The sequence below is a fragment of the Notolabrus celidotus genome, chromosome 11 (assembly GCF_009762535.1).
Source record: "Notolabrus celidotus isolate fNotCel1 chromosome 11, fNotCel1.pri, whole genome shotgun sequence".
Taxonomy (NCBI): Eukaryota; Metazoa; Chordata; class Actinopteri; order Labriformes; family Labridae; genus Notolabrus; species Notolabrus celidotus.
In genome coordinates, this window is record NC_048282.1 from 7166665 (window position 1) to 7180418 (window position 13754).

Genomic DNA, 13754 nt, shown 5'->3' on the forward strand with positions numbered 1-13754 from the left:
TGTTCTGGTCTACAACATGTTTCAGTTTTCTTTCACTGTAACTTTCTAAGAGCACGCTGAATGAATTGAACGTGACCAGCTGATGATTTGATTCTTACTGTCCATGAGCCTCCAGTTGAGCAGCGGGTCGTAAACGAAGGCCTCCAGCACAGCCATGACACTGTCCCTGTGCTCCCTCAGGACCTCCATCACAGTGTGGCAGGTGATCCGGTAGTTTCCATCCAAGCCCGTCACCTGAGGAGCACACAGATCGAAACTTTAGTGTCAGAGAAAAAGTAACCACAACCAGATCAGATCATCACTTTACTTGGTTGTGTCTGTTCTTTTCCGAGATATTAGTGTATTCAGTATTCAAGAGCAGGATCCAGTCTAGATCCCTGAATTGTGCTTTTAAAAGCCTTTTCAGCATATTTCAAACATACACTTTTCAATCATTTCAGATATTACATCACTTTAACTTCCTGTGATTTAGTGATTTCTCACTACTTGGTTTCATTCTCTTTTTTTGCCAGTTATATCTCCCATAAGGAACTTTCTGTTTGGCGCCCCCTGTGGACAAAACGATACCTCCAGTCTCTTTGCTGATCTTGTCTTTTACATACTTTAAAACTTTCTTCTGACAGAAAAAACTCATCCGGTCGTCTTTTAAACCCTCAAATGTGAATATTATTGGTGGGGAAAGTGTATTAAAACATAACAGCTGTTTCTTTAGCATGCTGTCAATCATCTGGTTCGACATCTACCTCCTCACAGTGTTTACAGGAACTATGAATTACAATAAACAAAGAAAAGTTTTGTTGCTGATGGTCTAGTTTGCTTTTGTAAGTTATTCAAAGGCATCACTTTTAATTTCAGTCTTTTTCCTAACCAGATAAAAATTCATCGCAGAGGTTTTAAATAAAGCCACCGGGACTTCAGACTTCTGATAAAACACTGAACACTTGAAAACTTTCCTTGAAACTGTGGTTTATAAAAAAAATATCGAAGACACAGAGAGGAAGTCTCGACAGGATCTCCTCAACAGGTAGAGTAGCAATGTGAGGAGTACAAGTAGCACTTGAAAAGTCAAATCTTATCAAAACAAATATTCAGCTACAGATTTTATGACATTGAAAGCTTTAATAACTGACCCAGAGGCTGTTTTACACAAACTCCTAACATTAAGTCAAAACGCTTAACTTCAAGATACCACAGAGCGACATACCTCCATGGCGTTGGTCAGCATCCTTGTCAGTCTGAAAGGGATCTTTTCAGGGAACTTCTCTCGGGTCATGGCGACCTATTGCACATTTTAATAAGAGTCAATTTGATATTCAGTAATATGTGGATCATTTTCAGTAAAGTATTGAAAGAGAATCTCCTCTTACCTCAAAACAGTCACCAAAGTCGATGTGAAGGATCTTGCCGCTCAATCGGTCCAACATCAAGTTGGATGGATGTCTGAAAAACAGAAGCATGACCTCCTCATGAGTTTCTCCTGCTACCTTAACTAAAGTTTTTAACTGTAAACTTGAAACAATGCATTATATTTGACCCACCTGTCACCCAGTCCGAGGATGTAGCCCACCATGGACATCACAGCCAGAGAGCGGGTGTAATTGGTCCTCCTGTCAAACCACACCTGTAGTTGGAATAATATCGGCATTATGAGAGCTCCTCTGGTTCACAGCATTAGCACCATTAGCCGAAAAGAGATGAAAATGGCTCAGGCAGGCTGTTTGATAAATCTGTGCAGACACTTGAACATGCAGAACATCAGGTACACAGTGTACTAATGTTCCTAAAAATGGATTCAATTTGAAGGTCTCTGTGAAGTCCTGCTAAGTCAGTAATTTGAAAGTAGGACGCACAACCCAGAAAAAGGATTCTTCAGGGAAAACAACAGCTTATTTCTCTCCTACTGTATTAACGCAGTAATTAGAGGAGCGAAAGACTTGATACGGAAAAAACTTTTCCTTGTGCACCTGAAGCAACCTTCTTAAAACAACTGGCAGCCCATCCTCAGTGAAAGCGTAAATCTATGGATTAGTATGTTGTCTTTTCTATAGCTGACCACTCTCCAGCATTTCACCCCAGAGCCACAGAAATGTGAGGATGGATGCTGAGGAGATGAAGTGCACTCAATCATCCTCCTGTGTGCTGACAGATAAAGAAGCAGAGCATCTCACCTCAGAGCTGGGGCTCTTGAGCCACAAGAGTTTAGCAAGGTCATCTCCGGCCGTGTTGTTGACAGCATGCTCGAACACCTCCACCTTCTCCATCAGTGTCAGGTGGTCGTAGTCCGGGGCCATCTGAAATGCACAGAGCCAATTATAAAGGAAACAAAAATACAGAGCTGCAAGTTTCTATAATTAAACCCAAGGCTCTTTTTGAATGGCAGCTGCATATGACTGATACATCTAGTGCATTCCAAATACAAAGAAACTCAGATATGCTTTTCAGAAAGTAAGAGATACTAAAGCCACCAGGGAGTGCTGAAAAGGACTCCTGAAAGTGTATGAGAGATCTAAAGCTGTGTATTCAGAAAATTACAATTGTACATGTTGCATCTCTCCAAACTTGATGATAGAATGTATTCCAAATATCATTTTATATCATTCCAGTCTCCAGAAGTGCTTCTGTGAAAGAAAACCACAGGGTGAAGAAAGTTTCTGTACATACCGTATTATTTTATTTTATTACATTTTATTTGATCTTTATTTTTTTTTATTCGTATTTATATCTTAATTCATTCCTTCTTTTTTAATATTATGACTTTCTCACATACTGTTTATAAGAGCTCTGTAATGACCGAATTTCCTTCCCCGGATAAATAAAGTATTTCTTATTCTGATTCATTTGATTCAAAATCTTCACACCAGCATACATTTTGGCATTTTTTGACCGGAGGCACTTTAATCCAGAACTAGGGACTTTACCCCAGAACTACGTGCGTTTCGACCAGTGGACCCAGGGTCTAAATTTAGTTCAGGGGTCGATAATCTCCCCCCTACAAAGCCCCTGCTAGGGGGTATTGCTTTTCAAAGGTCCCAGGACTTGCTGAACCTGTCTAATTGGTAGATTAACCGCAGTGTTTTTATTCTACCCGCTGTCCACAATAACATCACACACATCTGTGATTCTCTTGATTTCTCTTTCTTTAGTTTGTTTTTATTTGTTCTATCTTTTTTGTATGTGTGTGTACTTTTCAAAAGAAGAAGCTGTGATTCTCTTGATTTAGCAGCTTGTAACAGTAGTCTTCTCTCAGTCCACTGTGAATGCGTCTCTCCAGGTGTTACGGTTTTAAAAGTGACCCTGTAAACTGGAGACCTTCAGCTGAACGTGTCAGTGTTTGTGGAGGTTACACAGCTGTTGAAGCACAGAGGGAGTTCCTGGGAATGCAAACTAGTTTAGTTTTCATTAAGATTTCAAAATATCCTCATCAGATATTTAATGATCGTCGACGTTTATGAGGGATGCATCCGGCTGAAAGTCTGCAGTTAAGAGGGACACTGTTTAAACCAAAACACCGGCCGATCTCTGCCACGGCTTTTTGAGTTAAAAGCGATTTCAATGTCCTGTTGAAATGGCCTTACTACACGCGCTTATCACCTGTCACGTGTTGATTCAGTGAATACATCTGCGATGAAATAGTGTCCTCTCAGACTGTTTGTGCTCACTGCGAACAGTCTGTGTTGATACTTACTACAGTGACATCAAATGAATTAAAGTGATAGATATATTGGCCCAAAAACATTTAAAATGTTAATATAATTACAACTGGAGGGTTGTAATTAAGCTAAATATAAGCCTGTTCCAGCCCATGGAGAATTAAACTAGGTGTAAACAGGCCTCATTACGGTACGGGTGTTAATTGTTTTGAAAGAAAATGTGATGAGAACTGTTTGGGTTTCAGTGTCAGTGAATGTGTTTGGCCTGGAGGGTCAGACTGAGCTGAAAATAAACAGAACAAAGATTTAACTTTAATGAACGCTTCAGTTTAGAGTTTAGAGAAGAGGCACGATCACAAACAGACAGAAATACCCGATCTATCAGTGTCTCACTCTGTCCTCTGCCTCATCTCTCATCTGAGACTGATTAATGGCCTGACTGATTGGCTGGTCAGCTTAATATCTTGCCATTTAGAGGGTTTAAGCTAAACGCTACACATCATTAATAACTCAAGCACCATTAACAAATTTGAAATAAATTAAGTCCTATTTCAGAGAAATATGAGCACATAGCGTTTTACATTAGAGGTTGAGTGTCTTAATTTGACTCCCATCTGAGTGAAATTAGACTCATGTGATCATGTTGTAGCTTCTCATGAAACTACTTACTGACCATGCTTTATGTTACATCTCTCCAGCTGTTATGAAGCACAGAACTGTTTTTTATTTTCAGTAAATGACAGATCTACATTTCTCTTTCTGTGATTTAAGGACAGCTGACAGATGAGTTAGGAGTGACATTTTGTGCTCGTCTACTCACAGTGTGACAAGGTCAGCTGTTCTTTACTCAGTTGAGCGGTGAATCATGGTTTGACAAGACGTCATCATCCTATTGTGGACCACTGAGACTTGAACTCCTGCCCTGTCGTCTCCGGTAGCTGTGTGATGTTTCTTTACATGGCTTTGATGCTTCTTTTCTTTTTCTTTTTTTGAGGTACCAAATCACAGCGGGTGTCAGGATCCTAACCTGCTCTGTTCCTGAGGCTCTCCCTCGCTCTCTGTCTCTGCAGTGACATTTTGGCGAGGACTGTGCTTTTGCTGTGTCCTTTGATTAATTGGACGTTTTGGGGCTGAGATGTATCGTTCATTTGTGACTATTAAGGATATGTGATATATTTTCATTAGAGTGATTGGGATTGATCAATATAATCACTGGAAGCAGATGCTTCCTCAGCTTGATGAATCTAGTTTGTGCCAATTAAACATGTTTTACATGAAAATTACAAATTTACAAACACTTGTTGGAAGAGACCACCTGTTGGTGCAATAAAATGCAAGCACCCCGGCTCATTTCTATCAATACAAGTCATTTAATGCATAATAAAAGAATAAAAAGCCTAATCAACCTTCTTTCTCCCATGGAAGTGTTGCTCAGGGAGTCGCTTCCCTCTGTACACATGTCGGTGAACGCTTGTTAAGTCTGTTGTTCAGTCATTAAATGACAGTAACTTTGGTTCCTCACCCTGAGCATAATGCGATGTTCAATGTTGAGCAAAATCTTCTTCTTCTCTCTGTAGTCTCTGATGAGGGCGTGCAGGGTGTCACAGTGGGGCACCCAGCCAATCAGGCCCGAGTTGGTGGACAGGGGGATCACAGCGTAGCGCTGAATGCTGTTGAATGAAAGACACAGGCGAAACAAGGACAAAGAAACATTTCATCTTCAAGGTTTCAATAGATTTGTTTCTTGATTTCATGTCCTTAATCCAGAGGTTAAGTGTTGGTGCCCAAGATAAAGCAAATTTACTGCACGTGTGAATTTGTTTGCATGTGTGTTAGGCCTGTTATAAAGCCTGCAGTTAAATCATAAAACAATACTTATGTAGAAAAATGATTCTCTTGACAAAAAAAGAAAAAAGTTCTTGTTATTTAAAGAAAAAAAAATCCCTTATTGGCCTAAATTAAGGATAAGAGTCAATTCTGATACATCCAGAAAAAGAGGAACCGTCTCATCTTCAGGGTTTTGTAATCAAATATTTTGGTACACAGCAGTAGACAGTGCCACCTTCCTTTGTCTGCAAGCGTTACCCTCATGACTGAGGTTAACTCCCACTCACAACTACAGCACCAAGAGGGTGAAAGGAGGAGAGACATGGTGATCATACAGAACAATGTAGGCTAAGTAATTCATTAACAGAGGCAGAGTTATGATGCAGAATTTGGGAGAATGACTGTCAATGCTGCAGACGCTTTAAACTACTGTCGAGCAGCCAAGAAATAAAGAACCACGGAACGCCACAGGAAGTCATTCCTGTCTGTGGCCATCAGACTGTACAACTCCTCCATCTGATCACTGAACAATAACCTGTACTCTGTGCAATATCCTTACCACGTTAAGATGCTTGTATGTGTCTCCTTCATTCCCAGCGCTTTTGTACATAGGTAATTCTAACTATTCTGCGCTTCTGTATATACTTTGTTATTATTATATCATTTTAATTTATTATTTAATTTAATTCTATTTCAGTGTATTCTATTCATTTTATCTTGAGTTTATCTAATTGTATTCATATTTATATCTTATTTTATTCTGTTTTATTGAGAATTATTTCTATGGATATCTTATCTTATTCCTTCTTCTTTAACATTTTGACTTTCTTACAAGCCGTTTACAGGAGCTCTGTAATGACCTAATTTCCCTCCCCAGGATAAATAAAGTATTTCTGATTGTGATATGGTGTCACAGAGTGTAACATGCAAGATGACAAGCACATAAAGACTGTTTTAAAATGATCAGTGAGTATGTTACAGGAAAATAGAACAAAGGTCTGCCTTTTACTAGAGCTGTCATCTGTCTGACAGACTGCAAGCTATTCTAATGAAATACCATGAGTGGCTCATTTACACACCTGATCAAAATTCATTTAATCAAAATGAAGATATAATGTCAAAAGGTTCTGCTCTTGGTGAGGGGGTCGTCTTATAATCACAGTGGTCCTTTATTTGGGCCAATACAGTATTTATGTCTTAATCAACCTGACACAGAGATGGTACAGAGAAGACATTGGAAATATGTAGATACATCATATATGAGAATGTTCTGGCTGATACAAGGCTTCACTCATGGTCGTGATCACCTCTGCTCTCCTGCTTGTTTCATTTTTAGCTTAGAGATAAATGTGTCTGTTTTAAATAACTGTGGTACTTTTGATACTTGCAGATTTAAAGTGAACAGAGATCATATTACTTAAAAAATGTGTTGAAAGGAAGGTATACTACTGACCTTTTGACAACCCTTGTGTATGTGATGGTTGTGTGAGTATGACTGTGTGTGTACCTGAGGTTCTTGCGTAAGGATGCTGGGTCGTTGGCCAGCAGTGTGTTGACCAAACCAAACAACTGCATGACTCTCTCGTCCTGCCGCAGGTCCTCGTGGCCCTTCAACAGGAACATGAACTCGTGGCCGTTGCTGCCTGCAGAGGGCAGCAAAAACACAGCATTAACACAGCTCTTAACGGGTGGAGGCGTTATGTAAGAAGATCTTGTTGGATTTGGCAGGACAAGCTGTTTCCTCCCGGGGTGCTCTCCTGCTGTTCTGCAGCTGCATCTCCATTACCTTCATCTGAGGCAATGTCTGCTGAGTCTAAGCCTGCAATAAATGATTTCATTTGAACCTCATCACTCCTAAAGTAGGCTTTGTCCCAAGGATCCCTCACTTTATGGTCGCCCTCAGTTTGGAACAGCACCTCAGAACGACAGCTGTGAGGGTTTGAAGTAGGAGCGTGTACTCGTATGATGACAGCGGCCAAGGCTCTTTAGACGACCGTCTCACGTGGGGTGGAAAATGTGAATCTAAGCTCTGGATGAACAGAGACGTTTACTCACTCATCTGATGCAGAGTGAAGAATTCAACATGACAGACCGGACAGAGTGTTTAACTTATATCAAGAACACATGATGTCACTATTCTATAGTTCCCTGATCTCATACCGTCCTCTGTACTCTCTGAAGAGCTCACCTCGATGATTTCACCGACACTGTAATTGTCGTGCTACCTTTAATGGAGTGAACTGATACTTCCCATGGACCATGCAAGACCAGAGTCCCCTCTCTATCCCCAGTCTGCTGCTAACAACAATTCCACAGGAACGTATACTGTGTCAGAGTTGGGACAGAGCGCTGACTGTAAATCTTAAAAGCTTGAAGTAGGGGGGACAGGTCTTAATCTGGAGTGTTGCTCCAGAGGTCGGTTGATTTATAGGCCATCATCTCTTACAGAGAATGTTTTGTAACACTGATGGGAGACATCAGAACCAGGTACTGCATTGCAAGGTGGGACAGAGTGGAGTAGAGTGAACCGCTTGTGATTGATAAGCTGAAAGCTGGGCTTCACAACGAGGTGACTTTATGGAGCTGTGCCATTTCAAAACCCTTCTGTGTGCTACCTCAAATCAAAGTACAGCTCGGGGTGAGATGTTAAAAGTTAATTATTTTAATCATCAAGTTAAAGTCAGTGGACATTGTTGGATTCTCTCAGATAGGAAATAAAGAAACATAACGTGTGCTCTTCAGCCGCAGAGTTCAAATTGATCATAGGTTTGCTTTTGTTTCTAAAATAAGAGTTTTCTCTCTTTCACCCAAAACACAGAACTTTGCCATGACTGATGAATTCACAATATATCATGGCCTTGGAGCCGTTTCTTATTCGGGCAAAGATTGTATTAATATTGAATTTTCTCTAAAGCGACGGCTCGCGCCTGCTGAAAGCACACAATTCTGACTATAGCCGTTCTTTAATCTATTTTCCTAATATAATGGGTTCAGAGCCACAGGGCCTGTGCAATTTTCTGCTAATCTTACCCATGATTGTGAGTTTGCGTGGGCGCTGCTTGGAGGTGATGACCTGCAGGGAGGGGGCGATGGACTGGATGCGGATGATAGGCTGGTTGGGGTCATAAGTGCCTGGTACAGCCAGCTCGAGGTCCCGACACATCAGCAGCTTTGGAGACACATATTGTAGCTCCAGGGAGGTCAGCTGTGTGGAGAGTTGATGAGGTGGGGAAGGAAAACGAAAAAAAAAACAATCATTTTTTTAGTCCGTTGGGTATAAAACACTGCCAAGCTCCTGCCAACAGTGCCTCAGTCAATATGCAGAGTGTTACAGACGTTGGCTCTTAACCAAGGAAAGGTCTTAAAAGTTTCTCATACACAACCTTTAATATAAAACTCCGGAACATTTTAATTTCTATCTGTCTGACAATATGCATCCTATGCTTCCCTGCATTCACCCATCACTGTTAGAAACTGGAACAAATGTGTCTCTGGGAGTCTGTCGAAATGCTTTCACGGTTAAATTCTCATTGCTAATGTTTGGTTACTTTATCATCGTAACAACCTGCTGTGGATCTGCTGCTTAGATGCTTCCTGGAGAGGGTTTATTTCTATATTAATGCCTGGAGGGGGAATATTTGCAATACTCCCCAGCATGTTATAATGTTAAAGTGTATTTCATGCTGCTTACATTAATGTCCCAGCAGGGAGCATCCCTGAGAGCACCACCATGCCAGAGTGTCAAATAAAACTGCCGCCTCCATTGTGCTGTGTGAAGTGAGAGCTGCTGACAGAACTCTTTCTCCTGTTTCTCTTCTACAACATGAAGATGGCTGTGATGACATCTATCTGCTTAATATCATCCATCCTCCAGAGGCAAAAAAGCACAGGCCTTATACGTATAAATATAAGTTTTATAGCTTGACAAGCTCTTGTGACAGTGTATCTATGTACTGTATAAGCTCACATGGACAATATTTGTGTTCACATAAAATGATAGGAACATGTTTCAAATACATTCTTTATTCTAAAATTCCACTCTTACCTTATCCTTGACAGAACTTTACAGACTTCTTTCTGAATTTTTTAGACCCTACTTGATGTCAAATTAAAGATTTTGAAGGTTTATCTATTCAGCTGCTAACATGTACACTGTCACTTTACTTCCTATGCTATTCTTTACCAAATAATTGCCAAATGATTTGTCTTCTCTCCGTATTAGAGATGTTGAACATTTTAACAAAAAGTTCCCATCAACCAGCCAGGATTTACTTTTGGACCAAGCAGTCACTCAGGAAACTTGAGTTTACCTGATCAGCCAATCAGTCCACACTGACATTATCCCACTTTCAAACATCTATGCACAAATGAATCAAACCAACAAAGCTGCCCTTACCAAGATTATTTTTCAATCAAGATGTTGAATAATTGAATAAATAATGAAAGAATTACTTCCCCATTACTTTGTCCTTTTTAAGCAGAAGAATTAAGCGTGTGGGGAAACTATGAGTGACTTCTGTGCAGCCCTGTTAATTCTCTCTGTCTGTGAAAACAATGCAGAGCACCAAAGTGAATGTTCATGTCCTTTTACCCATATATCTGACATAAAGTTATTAATAGAAGTTTATAGGAGGACTGTCAGCTGTCAGATCGATTGATTGAACTCCTTTGACGTTGTTAACATGAGCTTAAAAATGCAAATAAAGGGATTTTCAACATGAGAATTAAAAAAGGATTAAATAATTTATCGTTTGGCAGCCTGACAAAAGATCCTACTTTTTTCTCCTATATGTCACTTTGACTCTCAAATCTAAAAATTGAGGAGTGAGGGGTGTGAGGATGCAACTTTCAGATCAATGTCCCCTTATTTGCGGTGCTTTAAGGTCAGAAAATAAGGCAGTACTTTCTTTTCTCTCTTTTGTCTTCTTCAACACACTTCAGATAAGCTTCAGTTAGCATTTCCAGTTTTTCTTTTTCATGTTAGTAGCATTTCCAGTTTTTGTATTTCATGTATGTTATGTTTGTTTTATGGGGACCCCAGGAATAGTAGCTGCTGCGTTAGTGGCAGCTTAATGGGGATCTGAATAAAGGAATAAAGCGATAAAGGAATAAGCTGCAGCAGTGTTTTCCTGTTTTCTGCAGCCAACCTGTTTCTGAGGAAAAGTAACAAAGCTTCTAAACTTCTAAATGACACATATCACTTCAGAAAACTCCAAGATGGCTAAAATTACAAGTCAAGAAATGTGCACTTTGTGTCAGGGTTAAAATATCTCCAAACCACTTCAAGTTTGAGCTACCAACTATGAGCTAAGTATACATGTGCTGCTAATCAGACTGATGTCTTCAGTTAACTGCATCACAAAAAGCCAGCTGAGCCCAATTTAAGTTTGTGAATCAACCCAGACCCGCGGATCAAACTAATTATAAAAATTAATTGAATTTAACTTTTGAAATTCAGCAATTAATCATATTAAAAAATGTATTGTTTGAGAGTCCAGGTTCATTGTTTCTTTGATGCAGGGAGATGAGTTTCATCCTCATGAAAACAGCTGCTCTGTGATTCTGGAGGTTCAGCTGTGAGATGTTGAGGAACTTACACAGAATAGAGAGGCAGCAAATATTCATCACAGTGAGTTTTGTGAAAGGCTGGGGATAAAAGCAAAACAGGCACAAAAAAAACCAAAACAAGCTAAAAGTCAGGCCAAAAAAATCCAAACAGAAGTCAGAAACAGAAAACAGACACCCAGGGGAGAATCACACGCAACTTTCAGATCAATGTCCCCAAAGATTTCTTGCTTTTGTGAATTTAATCTGATCTCTGTTAAACTTCTGTGTGTATGATATTTAAAGGAGCAGGGCTTCCCATGAAGTTCTGCCATTCCTCTTTGGCTTCCATCAGCCCTTTATCTCATCACATCCTGCAATCCTTCAACATCTTTCAACACTATTTTTGGCGTGTTGTTCAATGACTTCACCCAGAGAAGGAAGAATGAAAGGAGTCTCTTGTTTTTCTGTCATTATGTTCCAAACACTGCTGAACCTCGCTGCATTTTTGTTCCACTTCACATGTCTAAGAGACGGCATGTACTGATTAAGATGTCATTATATCAAAGAAGGAATCAGCACATAAAAGACAAATATATCTCATCCCATCCGTTAAAAGATTTTCATGACGTAGGAATGCAGGACTGGTGGGATGCCAGACTTCATTTTCCCAGGAGCCTTTGCCTTGCTGTTCCAGCAGTTTGTTTTCTGATTGATGTTACTTTGTGAAGTTGATGTTTCCATGTTGGAGGTTAATGTGGAAAAACCAAGCTTACATGGTTTTAAAATGTGTTTAACAAGAAAAACTCACCTGCGGCAGCTGTTTAGAGATGCGTCTGAACACATGGTAGTAGAGATCCCAGGCCTGGGTCAGGTCTTTGACATTTCCAGAGCGCATGTACTTCCTGCACCAGTCCTGGGCCTCCATCAAGTCCCTGCCATAGGCCTGTAGAAGGAAGAAAACCAGACATCATGAACCTGTGCGATAATTCAACTAGTTCTGATCAAATTATTCTAATATTCAAATTTCAGAAATCTAGGATTCTTATGTTTCCGTATTTTCAGAGTGCACACCTCAGAGGCAGGGGAAGCTTGTAACACTGCTTATGAAGACAGCAGAGGTCACTTGTGTGGTTTAGGGCTGTGAAATACAGCCTACAATCCAAGATGATGTGTGTTGATAGAGTCAATTTAGTGGAATTATTCAATGCCAACAAAGACATGGCCCAATATTCACCTTTCATGTAGTTTGGTTTCAGTTTCAGTTCATTTATAGTGTAAAAAATGACACTTTTTGACTCTAATCAACAGAAAACATTAATGTAAAATTAAAAAGGAACTCTCTTTAAATTGATCTGCCTATATATAGTTTGGTAAGTATCATGTATTTATATCTGAGTTTCCTATGAATGTTAAAAACTCAAACAAGACAAAAACTGGTCAAAACCTTTGCTAGTCGGAAGCTTCGGTCTGTGATGTTGAAACAAAACATGACAACGCTCAAAATTCGAATCCAATCCGAGATGACCTACCTGGTTGAAAGACGTCTCTTTAAGGGTCTGTGGTCCTCTCTCCATCATGGCGTGCAGAGGCTCAAGCACAGCGAACATGCCCTTGACATTGCGCTCACCAAAGTAGAGACGTGAAGCCTCTTCAAGGCCCTCGTGCCACATCTCATGCCACAGGATGGCCACTCGGATGAGCTCCTCGCTCACCTTCACGTAGAGAACAAAGATGATAAGTTCAGACTTCTTATGCTGGCTGCAAAGCTCAGGAGATGAGGTTTAGGTTTATATTTTCTAGTTTGTAAATCAAAATTCAAAACACCAAATGTAAGCCTATTAAGATGAGGTTGATCCTTCTGCAGCAGACAGCACATTAAGTGCTACTTAGAGAGGAGCTCACATTACACATATACCTGCTCTGCAACAGCGATATGACTCATTCTTTTCCAAGAGATTTTTACATAAAGTACACAGAAGAACTCAGATATTCTCAGAAGTTGTGTCTGATAATGCTGCAAAACCTTTTTTCTATGGGACCAACACCTAACAAGAAGTCTCTGTTTTACACACAAGGACTGTTTTCCCCAGTGATGGTGGATGATTATAGTTCTTTGTGTAATGATGGATATAATGAATTAAATCTGTGTACCATGATGGCCTGTTGAACCAACGTGTTGCAGTGTTCACACATGTTCTTCAGGATCTTGTTAGCAGCATTGTGTCGGGCTGTGGTGGTGGACTTGGAGGCCACAGTCAGCGGGTAGATCAAAGCCTGGAGGAGAAGAATCACTGATCACTGACAGAACTTTTAAACCATCATATGAAATGTGTTCTTGATTTAGTCTTAGAGTGAAACACTTGCACAGCAGACTTACTTGGGGATGATACCGTCCAATGTCTGTCAGCAGCTGGTGGATAAGGCGACCCACGAGGGCTCGAGGAGTGTCAATACGAGCGATGAGTTGTGGGATCACCTGCGAAGGTGAGACACAATGGAATAAAAACTCACTCAGTTAAGTTCGAGTGTGAAATACAAAACGTAGCATCAACAGAAAAAGTGCTGAATTAAGCAGGAAATGTGCATTAGAGCGTGTGTGTTTGTATTACCTGCAGCCAAGTGTCTATCTGAATGGTCTTTATGCCCTCCACCAGAGCTTCGTTCACTTCAGGCCAGTGACCGTAATCAAACCACAGAGTCAGAACCCTAACCAGAACAAAAATAAAAACA

The 13754-nt window shown here is 40.3% G+C and overlaps 1 protein-coding gene across 3 annotated transcripts in view; it reads right to left on the reverse strand.

Annotated features, from left to right (window-relative positions):
- Positions 1-13754, reverse strand: part of mtor (mechanistic target of rapamycin kinase) — a 119043-nt gene that overhangs the window by 5042 nt on the left and 100247 nt on the right. For all 3 annotated transcript variants that reach the window (XM_034695129.1, XM_034695131.1, XM_034695130.1), the window contains 13 exons: positions 13634-13730; positions 13402-13500; positions 13176-13298; positions 12554-12736; positions 11833-11967; positions 8508-8682; positions 6985-7120; positions 5173-5320; positions 2169-2291; positions 1539-1621; positions 1368-1440; positions 1205-1279; positions 99-234 (listed from right to left, as the gene is read on the reverse strand). In XM_034695129.1, the coding sequence (XP_034551020.1) occupies positions 99-234; positions 1205-1279; positions 1368-1440; positions 1539-1621; positions 2169-2291; positions 5173-5320; positions 6985-7120; positions 8508-8682; positions 11833-11967; positions 12554-12736; positions 13176-13298; positions 13402-13500; positions 13634-13730 (1586 nt within the window). The remainder of the gene's footprint in view (positions 1-98; positions 235-1204; positions 1280-1367; positions 1441-1538; positions 1622-2168; positions 2292-5172; positions 5321-6984; positions 7121-8507; positions 8683-11832; positions 11968-12553; positions 12737-13175; positions 13299-13401; positions 13501-13633; positions 13731-13754) is intronic.